This window comes from Hyperolius riggenbachi, chromosome 6 (assembly GCF_040937935.1).
Source record: "Hyperolius riggenbachi isolate aHypRig1 chromosome 6, aHypRig1.pri, whole genome shotgun sequence".
In the NCBI taxonomy this organism is placed as follows: domain Eukaryota; kingdom Metazoa; phylum Chordata; class Amphibia; order Anura; family Hyperoliidae; genus Hyperolius; species Hyperolius riggenbachi.
In genome coordinates, this window is record NC_090651.1 from 65725138 (window position 1) to 65749356 (window position 24219).

The following is a 24219-nucleotide window of genomic DNA, read 5'->3' on the forward strand; positions in this document are numbered from 1 at the left end:
GCGGCGGGGGCGCGCGCATGCATGCTGATAGGTGGCGGAGGTGATGGCCCTAGCCCGTTATTAATGGGCTAAGGTGCCTAGTAGAATAATAAATATGTTAAAATAATGATTAAAAAGAGCGTGGTGTGAAGCTGAAATTTCTAAATATTGTCTACAACAATGCAAATGAAAATATATTTACAGTCGTAATGAGCATAGTAAGACATTGGTAAATATTACCAACTAGCCAACCCGCGTCGTAGCATACGCCGCATCTATCTATCTAATAGAGTACGTGCCTCAACCTTGAAGCAAGAAGAAGTAGGCTTTCCATGAGAAAATGTATGCGTGCTCAAACACCAAGTTTAACCCTAGCAAGTCTGGCTTTGCAAATCCGGCCTAATTGGCTATTCATGAGGCAATGCTCATGCAAATATGCATTTGCTTTCGCATGCCAAACTATGCAGGGTCAAAAAACCAATACTGCAAAGTGCTCTCTCGCTGCCTGGGAACCACAGCGGCACCCCGGAGTGGGAGGCTGGGTGGCGCAGCCGCCCCCCCCCCCCCCCCACAAGCGTGGCCAGCGCTGGGGAGAGCCGTCCGCACCCACCTCCTAATATTAAAAACAGCCACTTACCTTAACGTCCATTGGGTTCTGCTACATGCGCATTAATTTTCTCATGGAAAGCATTTTGTGCAGTTTGTATCCTTTGGAGGCAGGTGGTGGATGGCTTGCTCCGGTGGTGTGAACCCTGGAGTGAGTGCGCCTGTCCCCCCCCCCGCCCCCCCCTCTGGAGTGCTGTATGTGAGCTAGCCCTGAGCTCTAAAGCTCGGGGTGACCCATGCTTCTCTCCTTTCTCATGTGGTGCCCCCAAATTAATGCGCATGTAGCAGAACGCAATGGACGTTAAGGTAAGTGCCTGTTTTTAATATTGGGAGGTGGGTGCAGACGGCTCTCCCCGGCGCTGGCCACACTTGGGGGGGGTTGTCCACGCCATCCAGCCTCCCCCTCCGGGGTGCCGCTGTGGTTTCCAGGCAGTGAGAGAGCCTGGGACCCTGCGGTCCCCCCAGTTGTATAAAAAGGGGGCATTGGGAATCCTCCCCGTGGCGCTCCTGGAGGCCTGGAGCACACCAAAAACTGCTAGCAGATCCGCAAAATGCTAGCAGATTTTGAAATGCTTTTTCTTATTTTTCTGTAGCATTTCACCTAGCATTTTGCAGTTTTGTAAAGCGTTTTTGGTGTAGTAGATTTCATATATTGTTACAGTAAAGCTGTTACTGAACAGCTTCTGTAACAAAAACGCCTGCAAAACCGCTCTGAACTGCCGTTTTTCAGAGCGGTTTGCGTTTTTCCTATACTTTACATTGGAGGCAGAAACGCCTCCGCAATCCAAAAAATGCCTCACCTCGGGAGTATGCGTTTCAGCAAAACGCCTCCCGCTCTGGTGTGCACCAGCCCATTGAAATACATTACCCAAGCGTATCCGCAGCCGCAAGTGGATCGCAAAACGCTGCCGAACTGCTCTGGTGTGCACTAAGCCGGATAGTGCTAATGTAGCATGTAGCAGGGTGACTGCTTTGTGGTATTGGTTTGTGCATGCATTTGCATGAGCATTGCCTCATGAATAGCCAATTAGGCCAGATTTGCAATGTCAGACTTGCTAGGGTAAGGCCTCTTTTCCATGGACTGTGAATAGGCAGTGAAATGGCTCTCAAACTCTCACAACTGCTCACTGCTGCCTGGTAACTGCTCACTGCTGCCTGGTAACTGCTCGCTGCTGCCTGGTAACTGCTCGCTGCTGCCTGGTAACTGCTCGCTGCTGCCTGGTAACTGCTTGCTGCTGCCTGGTAACTGCTTGCTGCTGCCTGGTAACTGCTTGCTGCTGCCTGGTAACTGCTTGCTGCTGCCTGGTATCTGCTCACTGCTGCCTGGTAACTGCTTGTTGCTGCCTGGTAACTGCTTGTTGCTGCCTGGTAACTGCTTGTTGCTGCCTGGTATCTGCTCACTGCTGCCTGGTAACTGCTCACTGCTGCCTGGTAACTGCTTGCTGCTGCCTGGTAACTGCTTGCTGCTGCCTGGTAACTGCTTGCTGCTGCCTGGTATCTGCTCACTGCTGACTGATAACTGCTTGCTGCTGCCTGGTAACTGCTTGTTGCTGCCTGGTATCTGCTCACTGCTGCCTGGTAACTGCTTGCTGAGCACACAGCTCAACAGTCCGTGGAAAAGAGGCCTTAAACTTGGTGTTTGAGCACGCATACATTTTCTCATGCAAAGTACTTCTTCTTGTTTGAAGGTTGAGGCACTTAGTCTATTATATATATAGATATTTTACTACAACTAAACCTGACCATACTCTCACACAGATCCCTCCCTCTACCAAAGCCTAACCCTAAATATTTCCCCCCCCAATGGTGCCTAACCCTAAGACCCCCCTGGAGTGCCTAACCCTAAGACCATTCTTCTGTCTCCTAACCCTAAAACCCCCATCCTGACGCCTAATCCTAAAACCCCCTTTCTACTCTGCAAATAACGTAAATGCAAAAAGTGATACATTTCTAATACAATACATTTTAAAGCAATAATTTACGAAATGATAATTGTCAAAACAGATTTAAAAATGATTTAAATCTTTTTTTTTAAATAATAATTTACAAAATGATAATTTTCAAAATGCATTTCAAATCAAAATTTTTCAAAACACTAATTTTGAAAACTAAAAATATTGCTTGGACGGGCACGGGGCCTGCTATTTATCTCCCAAATTTCTTCTTTGGCACCCAATAGCCGATATTTTGCATTTGCATCTATGGGGCGTCCAAAAAGTCCATTAGTCGCAGACACAAATTTCCTGATTCCAGAAATGGCTGTCCACCACAGTGAAAACAGCATGTGACAGAGAGCAGACTCTCTTTCTGAAAGACCAACTACAATATAATAATTAATTTGTTGTTGTTTTTTCTGTCCCCTCTGGAGTGATTTCACTGCTGCTTGTCAGAACAGGATGTGGCAGATATTCTCTTGGATGCTTAAATTCTTTACACTAAAGGTAGCCATACACTGGTTGATTTGCCATCAGATTCGACCAAAAGATAGGTCCCTTTCTGATCGAATCAGATCAGAGAGGGATTGTATGGCTGCCTTTACTGCAAACAGATTATGAATCGATTTCAGCATGAAACCGATCACAATCTGTGAAGCTGCTGCCCCTAAGCATACATTACCTGCTCCGGCCAGCGCAAGTCCTCCTCTGTTCCCGCGGCTTCTTCTCCGCGCTGGGTTCCGGACCGGCTGCAGCTTCATTGAAGAACTGCGTGTTCGGGGAAGCTTAAACAGTAGAGGGCGCTCTACGGTTTAAACTTCCTGCCGGGACAGGAAGTTCACTGAAGCTGCAACCGGTCCAGAACCCAGCGCGGAGAAGAAGCCACGGGGACATAGTGGGACACGCGCCGGCTGGATCAGGTAATGTATTGCCGCTAGCATCGGTCGTCGGGCATTCGAATGCCGCTATCGACGCACTCCCGACACACCGGCGATCGACCAAAATCTTCCGCACGTAGGGATCGACGGGAATCGATGGGAACGATTGATTTCGGACGGAGATCAATCGTTCTGTCAGCGTTTGCGCAACAATTTCACAGCAGATTCGATCACAGTGATCGAATCTGCTGTATATCGGCGGGAAAATCGTTAGGTGTATGGGCCCCTTTAGGTATTGACCCCACAGTCTCTCTTTACAGCTGTTGGTGACCTACGACGATCAGTATCTTCTGTCTATCTCTGAGGATGGCTGCCTAATGATGTGGAAGATATCTGACAAGGAGGGCCGGGGACCCAAGAGGGATAAAGAGACTAGTTATGCAGAAGAGGTCCTGATTACCAAATCTGATCTAGAGGAAAAGGTAACAATCTGCAGTACATGATCAGGATGAGCAGTACTGGGCCAAATATGGAGTAGTTTTGGGTTTTGATTGTAGCAATATAAAGCCTGACGAAACCTAAAATGTATCAAGTCAAATGTTAGCAGTAAAGTTGATAAATAAATAGAAATTGGCCTTGAATTATGAAGCATTACCGCATGCGGTAATGCTGAAAACAGCTGACTTTACCGAGCACTTAGGAAAGTGTCAAGTCATAAAAGCTGTTACCGCATGAAAAGCTGAAGTTACCAAACAGTGAGGTAAATTACCAACTTGTGCGGGAAATACCTCCACAAATGTCAGTAAATATTAGTAAATGTCAATTCATATAAGTTACAACATGCAATAACAAGCGGAAACATTACCGGCTGCTCTGGGCTGGCGATAGGAGAGTGATAGGAGAGCGGTAACACTGTGAAAGCCGCAAGCAGAGGGGGATAAGCTGTGACTGACAGGAGCAAAGCCAATAGAAACAGCTCCTGTCTGCTGCAGGTCCTGCTGAGGGATTCTGATAGGAAGCGCAGGCTTAGTGGGTGGAACAAAAGTTTCTACCACCCAAATAGGCCTGGTGCACACCAAAAACCGTTAGCAGATCCGCAAAATGCTAGCAGATTTTGAAACGCTTTTTCTTCTTTTTCTGTAGCGTTTCAGCTAGCATTTTGCGGATTTGGGAAGCGTTTTTGGTGTAGTAGATTTCATGTATTGTTACAGTAAAGCTGTTACTGAACAGCTACTGTAACAAAAAACGCCTGGCAAACCGCTCTGAAGTGCCGTTTTTCAGAGCGGTTTGCGGTTTTCCTATACTTAACATTGAGGCAGAAACGCCTCCGCAATCCAAAATCTGCAGCAGCCCGGGAGTATGCGTTTCTGCAAAACGCCTCCCGCTCTGGTGTGCACCAGCCCATTGAAATACATTACCCAAGCGGATCCGCACCCGCAAGCGGATCGCAAACCGCAGCCGAACCGCTCTGGTGTGCACTAGGCCATAGTGAGCAGAGAGAAAGGAACAAATAAAGTTTCCCTTGCAGCCCTTCGGCAGTGTTTAACATCTTCCATTCCTGTTAGATGCTTTCCTTATACTTGCTACTTATCTTCAAAGCAGGGCATATGTAACATCTCCTAGAAGTTCATTTAAAGGGGAACTGAAGAGAGAGGTATATGGAGGCTGCCATTTTTATTTCCTTTAAAGCAATATCAGTTGCCTGGCAGCCCTGCTGATCCTCTGCCTCTAATACTATTAGCCATAGCCCCTGAACAAGCATGCAGCAGATCAGGTGTTTCAGACTTTAAAGTCAGATCTGACAAGACTAGCTGCATGCTTGTTTCTGGTGTTATTCAGATACTACTGCAGAGAAATAGACCAGCAGGGCTGCCAGGCAACTGGTATTGATTAAAAGGAAATAAATATGGCAGCCTCCGTATACCTCTTACTTCAATTCCCCTTTAAGCTGTGGCAATTAAATAAAATGTTAAGAGAGACTAACAGACAGATTCAGAGACGAGCAGAGGCAGTATAACAAACCAGTATAGTAAAGCATGCACATCTAAAATCGGGATGCATTGTAATGTCCTCACTGCACGGAGATTTGTCTATTGAAGCAGTATATTACCGAACTTCGAACTCTAAACATTTTTATGAATCAGCATACCAAAGTCTAAAATACCGAATGACAGCAAGGGGGTTGCTGAGCTGGACTCCTACACCAGGTATGACACCTGGTTTGCTGGTGCACAATCCCTCTGTGAGTCACCACTTCACAATGGAAGACAATGGTGACACCTGAGGAAGGGGATTTCCCCGAAACAGGTCGTGTTTTGCTACTGATTTGATAAACGCAAGTTTATACGCCATTTGAGTGCCTCCTTCATTCAATACAGTATTTTTCCATTATAAAATACAGAATGCGCTGATTTAACGAGCATTTTACATTCACTGCACACAGCTCTATGAATCACGGCCATTTTTCATGAGGCAACTATACTTCCAAGTACACTAGATCTTTATTCCTCTCCTCGCTGGATTCAGCTTGCAGGATTCAGCTTTTAGTTAGGTCAATCAGGTTTGACCATGTTACTCCCAAAGTTGGAAGTGCAATAGATTTCCCAGAATCCCAGTATTACAGTAGAAACCATAGTCTTCATTAGGAAGTGGGCTTGCTAGTCAGAGAAAGTAGGTGTTGAGCAGTTGTGTTGGGGTTTGAATCCGGGTTCTTCATTCAGAAACACAAATGAAGCCGTATGCTGCACTTCAGCACCAAAGCTAGTGTAGAGGGTCACGAGTGTGGTCCACATTGTGCTTCACATGACTCAGATGCTTCCTCCTTCTGGCTTGTAAGGATAAAAGCCACAGAGTCACATAAAGCACTCTAGACCGCAACCCCGTCACCCTCTCCACTAGCTTTGCTGCTGAAGTGCGGTGTACAGCAATATTTGTGTTTACGAATGAATAAACCTGAATTTGAACACCAGGATTATCAAGCAGTTGTAAAACCTCAGTTTGGTAAATGGTAGCTGTTAGGATAAATGGTAGCTGGTAGGTTAAAACTGAGCTTAAAGGACACCTAAAATGAGAGGGATATGGAGACTGACTGATTTATTTCCTCTTAAAGCGGAACTTCAGCCTAAACAAACATACTGTCATTAAGTTACATTAGTTATGTTAATTAGAATAGATAGGGTGGGTAAGAGATTATATTACCTATTTTAAAACAACAGGCAAATGTTTTTGATTCATGGGGGCTGCCATCTTTGTCATGGGGGCAGCCATCTTTTTGGTTGAAAGGAGGTGACAGGGAGCAGGAGACACAGTTCCAACTGTCCTGTGTCCTGATCACCCCTCCCAGCTGCACACACTAGGCTTCAAATGTCAAATTCAAAATGTAAGAAAATTTTTTTTGCACCAAAACAGCAGAATGAGAGCAACAACATCAGAAATCCCATCATGCTTTGCACAGCATCAGGGGAAAAATGCCCGGGCAGTTTTCTTCTGTGCATCTAAAAATGAGGCTTGTATAAGAGAAACAAAGTTCTGATGCTGTGAAACTGTTAAAGAAACACAAAGCCTTTTCAGTGCTGCTGAGTCGATTTTTAGTCTGGAGGTTCACTTTAAACAATGCACATTGCCTATCTGTCCTGCTGATCCTCTGCCTCCAGGCTCCAGTATCTTTAGCCATAGACGCTGAACCAACATGCAGATCAGGTGTTTCTGACTGAAGTCTGATTGAATTATCCACATGCTTGTTTCAGGTGTGTGATTCAGATGCTGTTGTTTCCAAAGAGATCAGCAGGACTGCCAGGCAACTGGTATTGTTTAAAAGAAAACAAATATGGCAACCTCCATATCCCTCTCAGTTCAGGCATCCGTTAAAATGTTGAAATCATTTACAGATATAAAGGGTGATAATATGGACCTACCTGTGTTCTCATTTGTTATCTGCATATTTCTAATTCATGTTTTCAGTCTCTTATGAGGTAAACAGGATGTCTGTTCTTCAGGCTCTGTGCCTCATATTTCTCTTCCTCAATGTATGTGAGAATGACTGTTGGTTCCCTTGTATGTTAGAGATAATCTATTGGTTTTCAAAGTTCGTCACTTGTGATTTCATAGAATCAAGTCATGTTGGAATTAAAGACTCGTGTCGAGGAACTGAAAATGGAGAATGAATATCAGCTCCGCCTTAAAGACATGAATTATAATGAGAAGCTAAAAGAGCTGACAGAGAAGTTCATCCAGGAAATGGAGGTGCTGAAGACCACAAACCAGGTGTGACATCCATGTACAGCTCATGTCCTTGTACCCCTGACCTTGTGAGTGGACATGGATAGACAATTGATGTAACTGTCCATCTACTTCCACCAGATGCTAAAGGCCGATGCAGAGAGACAGGAACTGAAGCATCAGGAGGAAATGGCCAAACTAATAGAGAAACAAGCCCAGGAGATGCAGGATCTGGGTATGTTCCTATTCAATTAAGTGAAATTTCTGTAAAGCCTACTTGGATCTTCAGTTACTAAACCGGACATGCCTCTGAGACTTTTTAAAAGCTTTTCTTAAACCTTACTTTCATACTTTCTTGTCAGGAGCCCACTTTAAAATCTGCAGCTGTCCCGGCTTTTAGACAAGGACTTTGGCTCCCCCCCTCCATTTGCTGCCATTTTTTTGAGTATGTATTAGCTTGCCACTAATCAGTTGGGCACGGGGAAAAAAAGCCAGGAGACAGCTCTCCCTATGCAAGGTAATCTAGGGGAACAATTCTACCCTCTCTGCTTGTAATTTAGGGTTTGGCTACTGCCAGTTTCTGAATTACAGCACCTTCCAAACCAAGATGGCCTGCTTCATTCTTTTTCCATTTTTAGCTTCTATATTCAGCAGCTCCTCTTCCACATCCAGCTTTTGTTAGCAGAGGCCTGGATCTTTGTGGCCTTTCTAGCCCTATTTCATATCAAGCGTATTACCAATTTGCTGACCATATTGACCCATGTTTGCTCAGCATTACTGTTATTGGCGACACCAAAGGAGGTGAGCAAATATCCAAAAAGAGCTTACAGCTCACAGTTAAAACCTGCCAGAGGTGCTCACTTTTGATGATATTTAAGGCTAAAAAAATAGTTTTGCCTGGAGCTCCATTCAAAGGTGATAGCTGATTGGTTGTTGTGAGTTACTGCACTCTGCTCTTTTTCTGTGACCACTCAAGAGACTGCCAATAACCAGAAGCTGCTGCTGGAATACGAGAAGTACCAGGAGCTGCAGCTGAAGTCCCAGCGGATGCAGGAGGAGGATGAGCGTCAGCTGCATGAGCTGGAGGACAGTAAGAGCCAGGCTCTAGAGGAGCTGACCGAGTACTACGAGGCTAAACTGAACGAGAAGGTGTCCCAGCTGCAGCAGGTAAGCTCCTTATAGATAGCTTATAAGTTTGACTTTAGAACACCTCAATCATGCCACATCCAAGACCTGTAGGGCTCAAAGAACAGATTTACTTTTTGTTTATCACAGTTGAGCATATACTTTATATGAATTACTTTATATTGGGGTATAACTTCAAATCAAGGGTCCCCCAAAGCAAAACTTTGATGGGATTCCCCTACGTACACACCCCATTTCCCTCCTCTCTGTTGCAACCCCTATGACCCAGGAGACCATGTGCCAGGGGTTATATACCAGTGTAGCCACTATGGCTCCCCCAACCTATACAAGAGTAACCATAGTTGGGGCCCCTCACGTCTCCATACCTCCCAACTTTTTGAGATAGGAAAGAGGGACACCTTTAAAGTGTGCCCGAGATTATATAATAAAAAATGGGATATTTACCACTAGAGCAGGGCTGTTTCTTGGGCAGTGTGGGCGGGGCGACCCCCCTGGGCACAGACCAGCAAGTAGAAGAAGGGGGGCGCAGGTAGAAGGACATAACTGCTAGGCGGTAGTGGGCCATTGACACGTGGTGCAGCTGAATGGAAGAAGAAAGAAGAACACCAGCGCAATCACCTTCCTTGACTCCTCCTGGCTGCCTGCGTCCAACATCAAGTTATCATCACGTCACAACCGCGTGAAGACAACTGGGCCTTGATTCACTAACCAGCACTAAGCCGGTTAGTGTGCCTTATCACTTAGTGGGCACAAACTACAGCGCTAACCTTATCTGAGGTTAGTGTGCCTTATCTGAGGTTAGTGTACCTTATATGAGTTAGTGTGCCTTATCTGAGGTTAGTGTGCCTTATCTGAGTTAGTGTGCCTTATCTGAGGTTAGTGTGCCTTATCTGAACCTAGTGCCGCTTAAAGGACTTTCGAGGCGAAATTACTAAAAAAAGTAAATTACCTGCCTCATCTTTTAAGGCACGGAGGACGCCGTCCGCGCCCTCCGTGCCGATCCGCCGGGTCCCCCCGCTCATTAGCCCCCCGGGCCGGCTGCCGCCCCCACGGCCCGGGTCAGGCTCTCCTGCCTCTCGCAACATGGGTCCCCCCGCTCATTAGTCCCCCGGGCCGGCTGCCGACCCCACGGCCCGGGTCGGGCTCTCCTGCCTCTCGCAACATGGCCGCTTCCTCTGGCCCTAGAGCTGCGCAGTCCGCCTGGCCGCGAGTGCAGCTGCGCAGCTCTAGGGCCAACCCCCCCTATCCACGCTACATAGCGTGGATAGGGGGGGTTGGCCCTAGAGCTGCGCAGCCGCACTCGCGGCCAGGCGGACTGCACAGCCGCGGCCAGAGGAAGCGGCCATGTTGCGAGAGGCAGGAGAGCCCGACCCGGGCCGTGGGGTCGGCAGCCGGCCCGGGGGACTAATGAGCGGGGGGACCCGGCGGATCGGCACGGAGGGCGCGGACGGCGTCCTCCGTGCCTTAAAAGATGAGGCAGGTAATTTACTTTTTTTAGTAATTTCGCCTCGAAAGTCCTTTAAGTAGCTTTGTGCACACTAAAAGATGCACAAAGCTACATCGCGCACTGCACTGCGCAAAGCGCGCACATCTTAATGTGTCGATCTTTGCGTGCGGTGTGATGATAACGTCGCAACCGCTATACTGTATATGATGCGATCATAAGGTTGTATAGGATGCGACGATAACTGTGCACTGATGCGCCGTTTACGTCGCATCCTATGCGCCCTTAAGGTCGCATCATGTACAGTAAAGCGGGTGCGATTTTATCGTGCAGTGCGTGATGTAGCTTTGTGCATCTTTTAGTGTGCACAAAGCTACTTAAGGGGCACTAAGTTCAGATAAGGCACACTAACCTCAGATAAGGCACACTAACCTCAGATAAGGCACACTAACCTCAGATAAGGCACACTAACCTCAGATAAGGCACACCTACCTCAGATAAGGCACACTAACCTCAGATAAGACACACTAACCTCAGATAAGGCACACTAACTAAGATAAGGCACACTAACCTCAGATAAGGCACACTAACCTCAGATAAGGCACACTAACTCAGATAAGGCACACTAACCTCAGATAAGGCACACTAACCTCAGATAAGGCACACTAACTCAGATAAGGCACAGTAACTCAGATAAGGCACACTAACCGGCTTAGTGCCGGTTAGTGAATCAAGCCCCTGATGTCCTGTAGTGGTGCTGCAAGCTGTCAGTGGGCGGCACCCATGGAGGAGTCAGCTTTCTGGGCTCTCTTCGCCTGTGTGTTCTCCTGGTCCCTGCTTCCTCCTGGACGAGCGACTAATCACGGCAGATCTGCTTGTGACCTGTGGCTGTGTGATTGTCCCTAAAGAGTAAGGATCCATGGGGGGGTGCACTTTTACACCCTCGCCCTGGGTGCAATGTAGCCTAGAAACTGCCCTGCTCTAGAGGCATTCCATGTCACGCGTGGACCCCCGGAACATATTCCACAAGAGATTTTTGGATATGTTATGTGGCCATGCTTCCTGTCATGCAGAAGCGTAGCTGTATTGCACCTGCCCAATCATAGCCGCGCCTGCGCATAAAGCCAAAGCCGCTCGTTTAGCTTCAGCTTACTGCGCAGGTACTCCCACAGGCGACGTACGGCTGTGCTCATGTATGAAGATGAGTGCGGGTGCAAACTTAAAAAAGGGTACCGGGCAGTGGTGGTAGTCTGAAGGTGAAAGCTCTTCGTAAGTCACAGTAGGGTATTGTACCGTGCTAGCCATCAGTAAAAGCAAGAAGTTTAGAATGAGGATGATACCATTTATTGGCTAACTTAAAACAATAAGAGTAAGCAAGCTTTCGGCTGTATAGCAGGAATTGAAGCCTGACGAATGCTATACACCCGAAACCTTACTTATTCTTATTCTTTTAAGTTAGCCAATAAATTGTATCATCCTGATTCTAAACGTCTTGCTTCGTAAATATATGTTTTTTATGTAGAGAACCGCCTCGGGTTCTCTTTAAGACACGCCCCTGCCACATCTCTAATCATGCTTCTGCCACACCCCTAATCATGCCTGCCACAAAGAATAAGCAAAAGACATCGTTTTATAATTCAAATCACACTGGTCATTTATATTGGCTTTAATTTCTATAATTTACATTTAAAAATAAGAAATATATCAATTTAAATGATGAGAATAAAGTTTAGAGTCAGTTAAACACATTTCCACAGTCCTGAAAGAGGGATAAATGAGGAAGAAAGAGGGACAGAGGCATTTGGTTCCCAAAGACTGTCCCTCTGAAAAAGGCACACTTGATAGCTACGCACCACTGGGACCGTCTACACTACGGCGGCAGTGGCTGCTCCCCGTGCCTCATAGTGCTTCATATCCACTCGCTGTTACGTCATGCCACCATCTCTGTGAGATATCCATTGGGTGCCCATTATATAATTTCCTGCAATGGTTTCTGATTATTTGCATTTGTTTTATTCCACATTTCACAGTTCACTGTGGGCCACCCCAGCATCACCCACATCAGTCACCTTATTACGGCTCCAGGATTTGTGTTTACTGAGGGTGCTAGGCAGGTGCTGCGTCCAGTGGTGAGGTGGCTAGGCAGGTAGGTACCTGAGGCAGCGTGACGCAGCAGAAAATGGCTGTTTGCCCCCTTCCCCCTGTTTAGATAGCCAAAGGAGAGATGACGTCATAGCTGGAACGTTGGAGCCTGTGAGTCTTCCGCTTGCACTCTGCAGAGAGAGGGAGAGAAGCGGGGGTACTTCATCCGGCCAGCAAGCCACCTCTCACGTACACGCGGGGGGTGCTTTGCTAGTGCTAAGAAGCAGCTTGGGGTGCTAAAGCACCAGCAAGCCCTAAGCCTGGAGGCACCCCTGTACTGGAGATATTACCACCAGGAAAATTGTCCCAAAGCCACTAAATTCAGTCAATGAGGGCTCACAACATTACTAAACTGTGTAGGATTAGACTCAGATCTGAACAAGTTAAAAAATTAGGCATTAAAACAGGTTTGTGAAATAATTTTTTTACAAAATAACAACAAAATAAAATACTTGCTGCAGCAGTTCATAGATCCTCAACAACCTTGTCCTGTCCGCTCACTCCTTTCCCTCTCAGTCAGTGTGGAGCCATGTCTCATGTCCGGGCTATGAGTCATTCAAAATCTACATATTTTTTTTTTTTTACAAGTTTTTATACGTAATTGATTTAAAATAATATTCTAGTAAACACATATAAATATTCTGGGTCTTTTAATCTAATACACTTGCCACAAGATGGCCACAGGTCACTTTGTTATATTTCATCTCATTTGCGGTGCATGTCGACAGCCCCAGTCCCATCTTATCTGTCACTCTGCCCTATTTCTTCATATTGTTCACAGTCCACAGTAATGCTGTTATCATCAGCTGAGCTGCTTTCATTAGTCTATAAGCGACAGGAAGGGGTGGAGTAGGTATCAGGTGGAGGAAATCAAAGCCTCTATACAGTTTGGTGGTCAGTATTGCGTGAGAAAGCCTTTCTGTCTACCTAAGGCAGTGATCACACTTGTCCTCTTTACATTTATTTTGCTGTAGTGCTGGTAAGTGGTAACTCACTCTTGAAGTAAACCTATGCTATTCAATTTCCAGTTCACACCAGAAAAGGATTAAGATGAAACGGGGCCCAAGGCAAGATACTAGCCTTCACTCCCTCCTATATTCTTTTTGGTATGTTGAGGTGGGAGAGTGGTCAGAGAAAGTGGTAGGCAGTTGCCTAGGTTTCCTTGTGGATGATCCTGCTCTGGTTCACACTCTCTGCGTTTCTATGTTCTGTGTAAGCTTACTGCTTTTTGTGTGCCATATGTTTTACACACAATGCATGCCTGTCTGCAAGCTTTCAGTGTGAGCATGAACAGGGGCATACTTAGAAATTACTGCCCCCCCTGTGGAACTTTGGATGGGGCCCTTTCCCGCCAAACCTCAAACCTGCAGAGAATAGAAAGCTTTCTCTCTTAGTGCCCAGACTTCTCAAGCATCACTACAAGACACAGCACTTGTGGATGGGTAAAAAGGCTGGGGGTAGAAAAAAGCGGTACACAAGACCCTGCTGAACACTGAATAGAGATTGTCTGCAAAACTTTGTATGATTCCTTATCAGTGGCTGAGCAGATGCAGCCATTAGAACAATTGTGCAGAGAGCAGAAAGCATTTTCTCTCTTTGGCCTTAGCTGTCAGTCTCTCAGGACAGGGCCCCCAGTGGCTGCATCCCTTGCAGGGTCTATTGATATGCCCCTGAGCATGAAACCACAGACAATGTGAACCGCTATCACTTTGAGTCAGAGGCGTAACTACGGGGGGGGGGGGCCAAGGAGGGGCATACGTCCCCGGGCGCAGCACTGTGAGGGCAGTCAGTGCGGCTGAGACACCCCCCCCCCCCCCCCCGCATGCGTGAGAGTTGCCTTGTTAAACAGAGATTGGGGTGCGGTCTGTGCGAGTGTGTTCTGCATAGCATGCAAAGAGCGCAAGAGTGAGCCCTGCCTTTATCTCAGCAAAGCCACCCTTGACATTTTATACCCCCCCTATATACCTAGAAGTGACCTGGACCCATATGCAATTCACTTTTGCTCCTGAGTTTTTTTCTAGGAGATAATTGTTCAACTCCTTTTTAAAATAACTTTTGACCACTTTGCAATTGAAAAAGTACCAAAAAGTAGGTGAAAAAGCTTTGCCAAAATAGTTTGAGTATTTGCTTGCTTGCATTTTATTTACAAGGTCTGAAAATGTCACCTAGGAGAAAACGCGAGAGATAAAGTTAAGTGCATATGGGCCCTGTACATGGGAGTAACAATCACCCCTGCGACCCCTGCCATCGCAGGGGGGCCCAGAGGCTTTGTAGGGTCCTCCTCCTCCTGCAAGTGCAGCCAATTACCAAAAAAAACTGGGAGGTGGAAAAACTGAGGAAATCCACCTGATTACTGCTGCTTGGAAAGCAAGTGGATTTCCTTAGCTTTTCCAGCTCCCCAGTTCGACACTGTGGCTGGCTCAGCTGTCACCTCTTTCTTACTTCCCCTGCCCGTTATAGGTAACTACAGGTCAGGTGTCTCTTGGCATTAAGTAGATAGAGGTGCCCCTGACTGAAGGGAGATCTTGTCAGTGGAATGCCGAGAGCTGGGTGTGTAGCCTCTCATTTATGATCCGCTCAGGACTCTGCATAGGGAAGGAGGGAGGGAAGCGCTATGGGAGGGAGCCGTCTTTCCATCATCAGGCGCCTGTAGGCACATGCCTACAGTGTATTATGGTAAATCCGGCCCTGCAGACAATACATACACTGTGTTATATGATGGCCCTACTCATACCTTACGCAGAAGTGCCTTATTTTATGCTTTTTAAGAATGCATTATTATACACAGTTTGGTTTGTAGTGCAGCACTGTCTCATACAGGCTTGTTACACAATTGCTGCAGGGGCAGGAATACAATGTACCACTCTGCAGGTCCGTGGCAGTGCTACAGTGACTAGATTTTTCTTGGCTCAACCTGGGAGGGAGAGAGGTGCTAGTGCGGCACTCGAAGCGTGCTGCGCCAACAAATGGGCATGTCCATGACCACAGTGAAAAAATGGGCGTGTCCATGACATGGTGTGAGCGGAGCGAACTGTAATGTAACTCTGAGGCAGTCGGCCAGAGTTTCCTTCCAAAACACAGATAGGCAATGTAACCCCAAAGGTAATTAGGCATTGTGCCCCGAACACACAAGAAAGCAGTGTTCCCACAATGATGTGGTGAAATGGGAGATTTACATCATGGATGTCAGTCCATGACATGACTATGTACTCTCTTAAGTGCTGTAGAAGATGCAAGTGCTACATAAATACATAATAATGATATGGCAGGACATTAGACTTTGACTATGGCTGGGATTAGATTGTGAGCTCTGCTAAGGACATGACTACATTCTCTGTAAAGTGCTGCAGAAGATGTTAGTGCTTTATAAATACATAATAATATCATAGGACATTAGACTATGACTATGGTGGGATTAGATTACCTCTGTCACATGAATTGCAATAACCGTTACCTCCGACAAATGAAATGCAACTACCGCTATCTCTGACACATAAAATGCAGCTGAAAATGATTACGCCGACTCCGCAAACAGTAAATGAGGCAAACATTTCCTTATGCGGCCACAGAGTCTCACGCCTAGGACACCCAGCGGCCAAACATGGGACATAACCTGGGACACATTGCAGCCTGGGACAGGGGACCCTGAACCTGGGATGTGTCCCAGGTAAAACGGGATGTCTGGTCAGTGTAGGCAGTGCCCACGGCACTCAAGAACAAATGCATGCCATTCTATGGGACGTATGACGACGCATTCTCTGTCCACAAATATTGTGCAGGTCAGGTCTGTGCAGTGTAGAAACACAATAGACAAATCAGAGCACTGTAGAGACAGTCATATAGGAAACCATGGGGCATGCATACAATAGGGGCGGAGGAAAAATGGCGGCAGGTACTACCGATAGTTGAATAATGGTAATTTTATTGATATTCTATTATCTCTGATAGTAGAATATTGGTTATTATACCAATACCGATAGCCACTCCCAGTAAGCCACTTCCTGCGAGTGGCTATATAGCTATTCAAAATCACCCCACTTCTGCCATCCCTGCGCTAAGCAGTAGCAAAACTCCACCCCAGCTATTTTACTTGGGTGCCTTCAGTGCCCAAATGTATGGATGTAGATGGTGATTGGTTAATTTAACATAGGCGCCCGAAATTTACAGCTTCACGCTATGGGTCTGTTACGGAGCAAGCAGGTATTGCAAGGAATGACCACAGTTTGCAGAAACACTGACACTGAAACAGGAATGTGCAAAAAGGGGATTATTATGAACGAAATCATGCAAATACAATGCAACCATATGCAAACCATATATACAGTGAATCTCCCGCAAACCAAACAAAACAGCGTGCACACATACAACCAAAACCCTGACTATCTATCTATTTACAAACAGCGCGCAGGAAATATATACAAATATGTACAAGCAACTATATACAATGGTGTGGTATCACAGGGGGCAGGCAAAGGCAGGTCAAGACGGAATATCAGAGTCCGCTACAGTAAATAAAATACAAGCAAGGCACAGAGGAATGAACAGAAGCAAAGTCAGGACAAGCAAGGGTTCAGCAACAGGTAATCAGATCACAGAACAAGGTACAGGCTATAAGGAAACAGGTAATCAGTGGTGACCAGAGACTCAGACTTATGATCAACAAAGTTCTAGCAATTGTTTGGAGGAAGAGGCAGTCTTATATAGTCCATGTAACAGGAAGAAGCTGGTGGTAAGTGATTAGAGTTACATTAGAGGCCTCTGCAGGCCAGACAGAGAACTGCAAGTCCTTATATGCAATAATAAGCCACCTGCTGGTGGATAGTGGAAGTGCAAGGCAGTCCAACTCAATACCACTACCAGCAGGCAGGAGATGATATAACATGAATCGTAACAGGGTCCATTGTGCATGTCATTTGTTGCCTGCTGACTACTCTGGGAAGCGGTCCAGTAGTGGACCTAGTGTGAACAGGGCCTTAGTGTAAAATGCACAGCCATCTGTATTGTATATGGAATGGCCACAAGCTTATAGTGTTAGTGCTCAAGTCTCATCCATGATTGGCTTTTCATACATCTTCATGCATTCACACTCATTCATATACTGTATATGTTACAGCAGTATGTCCCAAACTGTCATCATACCTTTTCTTTGGTGTGGACCTCAAATGAATGCCTCATGTGTCTCAGTCCCAGGATGAGTCCCGGCAGCAGTTTAGAGAGTTTGAGGAGACAAAGAAGCAAATTGAGGAAGATGGTGACAGAGAGATTCAGGATTTGAAGATAAAGTACGAGCGTCGCCTGCGGGAGGAGAGAGAGACCGCACTGCGTCTGAAGGGGGAGAGCGGCATCATGAGGAAGAAGGTGACTGAACACAAATGTTTCCTGTCTAATGTGGAAGAATGTGAGACACGGAACCCTGATACTCACCTCACTCTGTATCATTACCTCTTATCTTCTGCTGTACCACAAGCTGCATTTCTTCCTTCCTTTCCATCTTCTCTTCTTTACTTCATTTCCTCAGTACTTTCCTCCCTTCTTTGCTTCTCTCATCCTCTTCCATCACCATGTGTTGCTTTGGAATAATAAGTGTGTGGACCGCCTCTGCTGCTGTACCTGTCAGTCTCGTTACATCTAATGTAGACGGCCGCCGGTCTTACCTGTAGATGTGTCTCCCGTATAGTTCAGCAGCCTGCAGAAGGACATCGAGGAACGCAGTGCAGACATAGAGAAGTTGAAGCTGGAGCAGCTGAAGCTGCAGGGTGTCATTAAGTCTCTGGAGAAGGACATCCAGGGCTTGAAGAGAGAGATCCAGGAGAGAGATGAGACCATACAGGACAAGGTGAGAGATGGGCGCTGGCAATCTCTTGATAAAACAGGGCTGTACGTTAAATTAATGTGGTACTCTTTTAATACTGTACTGATGGTAAAGTGACATTTCATGCATCATTTAAACCTTCAGCAGATGCCACAACTTCTCACGCCCCCTTTATGTTGATTAAAGTAGCGAAATCCTTATGCTGAGAATATATATACTGTAGACTATACAAGCAGTTACAGGCCGTTCAAAAATCATTATGTGCAGCCTGTGACCCTCACATAGCAAAAGCAACTATCGTATCCCTGTATAGCAGAGTATGATCATCCAGCAAGTATATGACAATTGCTTTCCGATAGGAAACCAGGGGTGTACATGCAATAGGGGCGCAAGGAAAAATGGTCTCCAGCACAATACATACACTAAGTACAAATACAGTAAGTTTATTCAGAACTCAGCTAACCAGCAGTCTCAACCAACCAGCACAAATCGCCAGCAGTACTTACAGTGGCTAAGGCCAACTTCTTAGGCTGTTTGTGGGCTCTGCTGTGCTTAACCTCCCTGGTGGTGTGATTATTTCTGGATTTTAGGATCTAAAAGGGGGTTCAATTTTTTTCACGAGCTTTTGGACCCTAAAAGCAGGCAAAAAATCATGCCACGATGAGATCTGCGGCAGTACAGCACATGACCCATCTCCCTTGGATCCAGCACTGTAATTCTCCATTTGTCCGCTGGGTAGCGCTGTACCTCTACAGTGAGATTGCTGTCAGTTGACATGATGATCTCACCCGGGGGATCGATTCGAGAGCCTCCGAGCACATGAAGGAGAATGGCTTCCAGCGTCTGGATCCTGGGGTAGGTGAGTTAGAAACATCGCCACTGTTTATCCATTCCTCCAAGTTGCTACCCAGAATCAGGCTCGGGATTACAGCTCCTGGCTTCTTTTTTCCACCCCTAGCCTGACTCGCGGCTACCGCCAGGGAGGTTAAAGGACACCTGAACTGAGAAGGATATGGAGGCTTCCAAATTCATTTTCTTTTAACCTCCTTGGCGATTTGGACGAGCTCAGCTAGTCCATGTACGCCAAGGAGGATTGCTCAGCTCCTGGGGGGTCTTTTTACTTACTTTTTTTTTTCAGAACATGTAGCACTTTGCTAGCTACACGTTCTGTCTGGTCGCCGCCACTACCCGACGATCCGCCGCGATGCGCCGCTAAAGGGGCTGCCCTTCCCCTGAAACGCCTAGCGCAGCCTGGCGAATCACTGCCAGGCTGCGCAATGGGAAGGATCGGAGCTCCCCATGACCTCATGACGTCGATGACATCACGTCCGATCATCACCATGACGACAGGAGACGCGACGATACGAAGTCACGCTTCTCGCGGGATCGCGGACGCCTAGGTATGGCTGGCGGGGATTGGGTGGGTGGATGCGGAAGCAATCCGCTAGTGTACTTATGTACGCATTACCCAGAACGCCAGGGAGGTTAAACAATAACAGTTGCCTGGATGTCCTACTGATCAGTCCAGCATTAGTAGTGTCAGAATAACACACCTGAAAAAGCATACAGCTAGGGTATAGTACTGTATTGGCTTGGTCTATTTTTAACATTGAGTCTCAAGCAACCAGAAAGCTCACTTATCCAGCATCAGTCGATCTCCGTCAGTGCCGTATAACCGCGACTCTACTGTACATACATAGTTGATATGTGATCATAGACATTTTTATTTACTGTGAAGACATGCAAAGTGAAAATCTCTTTCCTTATGGCCCAAGGCATTATGGGGCTGATTGAGTAATGCAGTCAGCTTTACTACTTTGATGTACCTGAGATATCCAGAACTCTCACCCCTTATCTCTGTCCCTCTTAATCCAGGAGAAGAGAATTTATGACCTGAAGAAGAAGAATCAGGAGCTGGAAAAGTTCAAATTTGTTTTGGATTATAAAATCAAGGAGCTGAAGAAGCAGATTGAACCACGGGAGAATGAGATCAAAGAGATAAAGGAGCAGATTCAAGAGGTGACCCTTCTGTCATGACCTCCTTCTTATCAAACTTTATCTATTCCTTTAGACTGTCTGTTGCTGGAGCTCCTATTCATCAAACTTTATTCATTCTTTTACACTGTCTGTCTGTTGCTGTTATGTTGTGTAATGCTGGGTACACACAATAAGTTTTTCCGCTCAATAGATGGATTCGATAGATCATTCCTGAGATGTCCGATATTCCTTCCGATCGATTCTGCGATTGATTTCTCATAGAAGTGAATGGAAAATTATAAGAAAAACGATTGGAAGATAAGAGAATCGAGCGCAGAATTCGAGTGCAGAATCGAGCGGAAAAAATTATCAGGGTGGAAAAACGTATCGCGTGTACCCAGCATAAGGTCAATCCACCCAGATTGATTGAATTTTTACACCGAAATACAGGTTTTACCTTCTTCCATTTCCTATGACTGTCACCCCACATTCATAGCTGTCCCCACAGACAGTGGCATAGAAATATTCGATCCAGAGGTTGGGACCACAAAGGGTTCCTTGGTCCAGAGGGGCCCTCCCTCAACCGTAGTATTAGCTCTTCATTGATCCAATGCTGGTAATAACCACTTCTATAGATGCTTTGAACAGTGGTAATCATTAACAAGCTGATCCCCATCCCCTTCTTGCATGTCTGACACTGTGGTTGCCCTTGTCAGGTTTTAGTACGGCGTATCAATTGTTATGTTTAAAGGGGGCCACATGTACAACTTGCACCAGGCCCATAGCTCCTTAGCTACGCCACTGCCCAGAGAGCTCATCACATGTTTGTTTATACCACAGATGGAGGCGGAACTGGAGCGCTTTCACAAGCAGAACACCCAGCTGGACCTTAACATCACCGAACTGAAGCAGAAACTGAAGGCCACTGACCGGGAGATGCAGAGGGAGCGGCAGAAGGTGAGAAATGCAGTGTCGTTGTGTCACTTTATACAACAATGACACTGGGATGACCTTTTGTTCTTTATACATTTCTTTTTATTGCTGAACTATATTTAGATCAGTTGCCAAGACTCGGTTTTATATAGCTATATAACTTAACCCATTCAGTGCCACACCTGTTATCTCTAATGGCAGAAGTGTTTAGATTTAATCTCTGCACAGTGATTGCTCAGCTTTTGAAGTTAGAAATATTCAATAATTCGATCAACCTTTTTCAACCCTTATTGCTATATATATATATATATATATATATATATATATATATATATACAGTTGTATATGCTCTTTTTGTCTATTCTGGTGCATGTAGTAACCTACTGTTTAATTATGAGTCCCCTAAATGATAAATGCAGCAACCGCAACCTCCACCAACAAATATGTATATTTTCAGGTTCGTGATGTTGAAGCCGTAGTGAAGCGCTTTAAGACAGATCTGCATAATTGTGCTGGATTTATTCAAGAACCGAAAAAGCTGAAGGACACCGTCCGGGAGCTGTATGCAAAATATGTACAAGAAAGTGACGCAGTGAGTCTTTTGTCTGGGGCTGGGCCTAGCGGTTCTCAAAGTGGGTGCCACAGCACCCTGGTGCACTGCAAGCACTTCCCTGGGGTGCAATGCCTTCATTCCTTGCAGAGTTGCAAGTGGAATGTGTGGAGAGGTAACTTACCTATCTGCCCTTCAGCAACGCATCTTGAGGCATTCTCAACATTCTGTCTCCATGGCTCAAGCGGCGTCTCTCATCATGTGACCCGCTGTGATGAGACACCACTGCAGTAATAGAGACAGCTGGGAGCTGTAAGGAGGATGAAGGAACATCATGAGGCTGAAGCTGTTAACTCTCCACTCACCTCTCTGCAATGGGGGGGGGGGGCACCTCTGGCAACCTAATACTGGGGGACACCTCTGACTACCTAAACCTGGGGGGCACCTTTGGCCAGCTAATACTGGGGCACATTTGACATGCTTAGGTAAGATACCTCTCCACTCCCTGCATGGGGTAGGGCACCTCTGGCTACTTAATACTGGAGGGTGCTTCTGACTACCTAATACTGGAGGGCACTTCTGGCTACCTAATACTGGGTAGTTTGGGACCTTTGGATACCTAATACTAGGGCACCTCTGGCTACCTAATACTGGGTAGTGTGGGACCTTTGGATACATAATACTGGGGCACATCTGGCGTGGCCAATTAAGCTACGTCTCCACTCATGGCTCTGCATGTGGGGAGGGCACCATTGGCTACCTAATACTGAGGGGGGGCACCTCTGGCTACCTAATACTGAGGGCACATCTGGCTATTCTCTCTAATCCCACACTCCCTTCCCTAATTGACAAAGTAGCGCAGTGGAGCTTTATCTACTCTGTTTCGGATGAACAGACCTCTGCTCCGTACGACAACTATATATTTAGTAGTTGTTTCTGTCAAGGAATGATTTAAAAAATTCAAAGTTATCAGAGGGCAGGAGAGTAGGGAGGAGTGATGAATGTGTTTTGAAAGGGGATTCCAGAGGAAGGGTGAGGCTCGTGAGAAATCTTGTATATGTGAATGCAAGGAGGTGAATGTAGAGGAGGACAGACAGGGTCGGACTGGGACACTGGGGGCCCACCAAAGAAATTTCAACCTGGGGCCCACACATCCCATGATTGCAGTGAAAAAAGGGCGTGACCATGCACCGGAAGGTGGGCGTGGTCATGATGTATTATGGACAGGGCCAAATGTACATGATCTTAGCAGCATTGTAATTCAGAGACACTGCTGCCCAGCAAAACTTTGCATAGAGTCCCCTCCTTCAATATAAAGTAATGTCCTACTTTGCAGAGGTTGCGACCGCAGAGGTTGCAGAGGTTGTGACCGCAGAGGTTGCAGAGGTTGTGACCGTATCTGGGCCCTTGGGCCAAAGGGGCCCCGAAGGGCCCTCCTTCAACTACAGTATTACCTCTCTATTGGTCCTGTGCTCATAATAATCACTTGTATAGATGCTATGAACATTTGTAATCATTAACAAGCTATTTCCCATCCCTTTCTTGCACCTCTGACACTGTAGTTGCCATTGGCAGGTTTTAGTGCGTTGTATCAATTGTTATGTATAGAGTGCTTGAGGGGCCCCATTGTAAAATTTGCATCGAGGCCTACAGCTCTTTAGCTATGCCACTGCTCTCAGCATGAGTGATTACAGCACTGAGAAGATAATTTTTGTGCTGCAGGCAGCAATTGGAGCTCTGTCAGACAAGGAGGGGGGGGGCCACCATAGACCTGGAGGCAGGGCCCACCGAGAGAAAAACTGTACTACTGTGGCCCAGTCCGACCCTGAGGACAGAAGAAGGGTGTGTGCGAGTGAGTGAAGATTGTTGTTGGGTTGGTATCTGGAGACTAGAAAGGAGATGTACGGGGGAGGCAAATTGTGGAGAGCTTTGTAGGTTAGGGTTAAGAGTTTGAAGTGGATCCTCTGGTCATTTCAAGGATGAATACCAGGACATATAGCGTGGGGATTAGGGAGTAGGCAGGAGAAGCAGTCAATTTATTGACAAATAAGCTTTTTATTGACAAATAAGCATTTTCCCCATGCAGGCAGAGATTGTGGGCATAGATGCTGATATCCAGCGGGAACACGCTCGCCAGCGGGAGCATCTGGAACGCAGCCTCAGCACGTTACAGAAGAAACTAGCCAAAGACACAGAGATCCATCGCGTGGATAATGTGCGCATTATGCAGGTAACGATATTACCACCATTGATTATATGAGATACAATATATAGCAGTACGTAACACCTAGGCAAATCTAATGTATAATGACCTCTGTTATCATCTTCAGGAAAATGTAACATTGATTAAGGAGATCAATGAGTTGCGTCGGGAGCTTAAAGTCAGCCGTACGAAGGTGCATGACCTGGAGGCAGCTCTCGGGCTGGACAGGAAGAATCGAACCAGCAGCCTCACAGACTCTAAAGGTAATAAGAATGCTGCTTCCTCTTATAGCACCGTTCATATCGGGGCTGTACATGGCAGGCAGAGCTGGGCCAAACCAGAGACAAGAGAAAGAGCTTATTGGGTTAAACCACCTCTGTACATGGGGGTACACTGC

At 46.4% G+C, this 24219-nt stretch overlaps 1 protein-coding gene across 2 annotated transcripts in view; it reads left to right on the forward strand.

Annotated features, from left to right (window-relative positions):
- The window catches only part of CFAP57 (cilia and flagella associated protein 57), a 50335-nt gene that overhangs the window by 23322 nt on the left and 2794 nt on the right, over positions 1 to 24219 (forward strand). For both annotated transcript variants that reach the window (XM_068239423.1, XM_068239424.1), the window contains exons 12-22: positions 3718 to 3879; positions 7505 to 7660; positions 7757 to 7850; positions 8592 to 8782; positions 17532 to 17705; positions 18025 to 18183; positions 20035 to 20178; positions 20977 to 21093; positions 21527 to 21661; positions 23706 to 23849; positions 23950 to 24085. In XM_068239423.1, the coding sequence (XP_068095524.1) occupies positions 3718 to 3879; positions 7505 to 7660; positions 7757 to 7850; positions 8592 to 8782; positions 17532 to 17705; positions 18025 to 18183; positions 20035 to 20178; positions 20977 to 21093; positions 21527 to 21661; positions 23706 to 23849; positions 23950 to 24085 (1612 nt within the window). The remainder of the gene's footprint in view (positions 1 to 3717; positions 3880 to 7504; positions 7661 to 7756; positions 7851 to 8591; positions 8783 to 17531; positions 17706 to 18024; positions 18184 to 20034; positions 20179 to 20976; positions 21094 to 21526; positions 21662 to 23705; positions 23850 to 23949; positions 24086 to 24219) is intronic.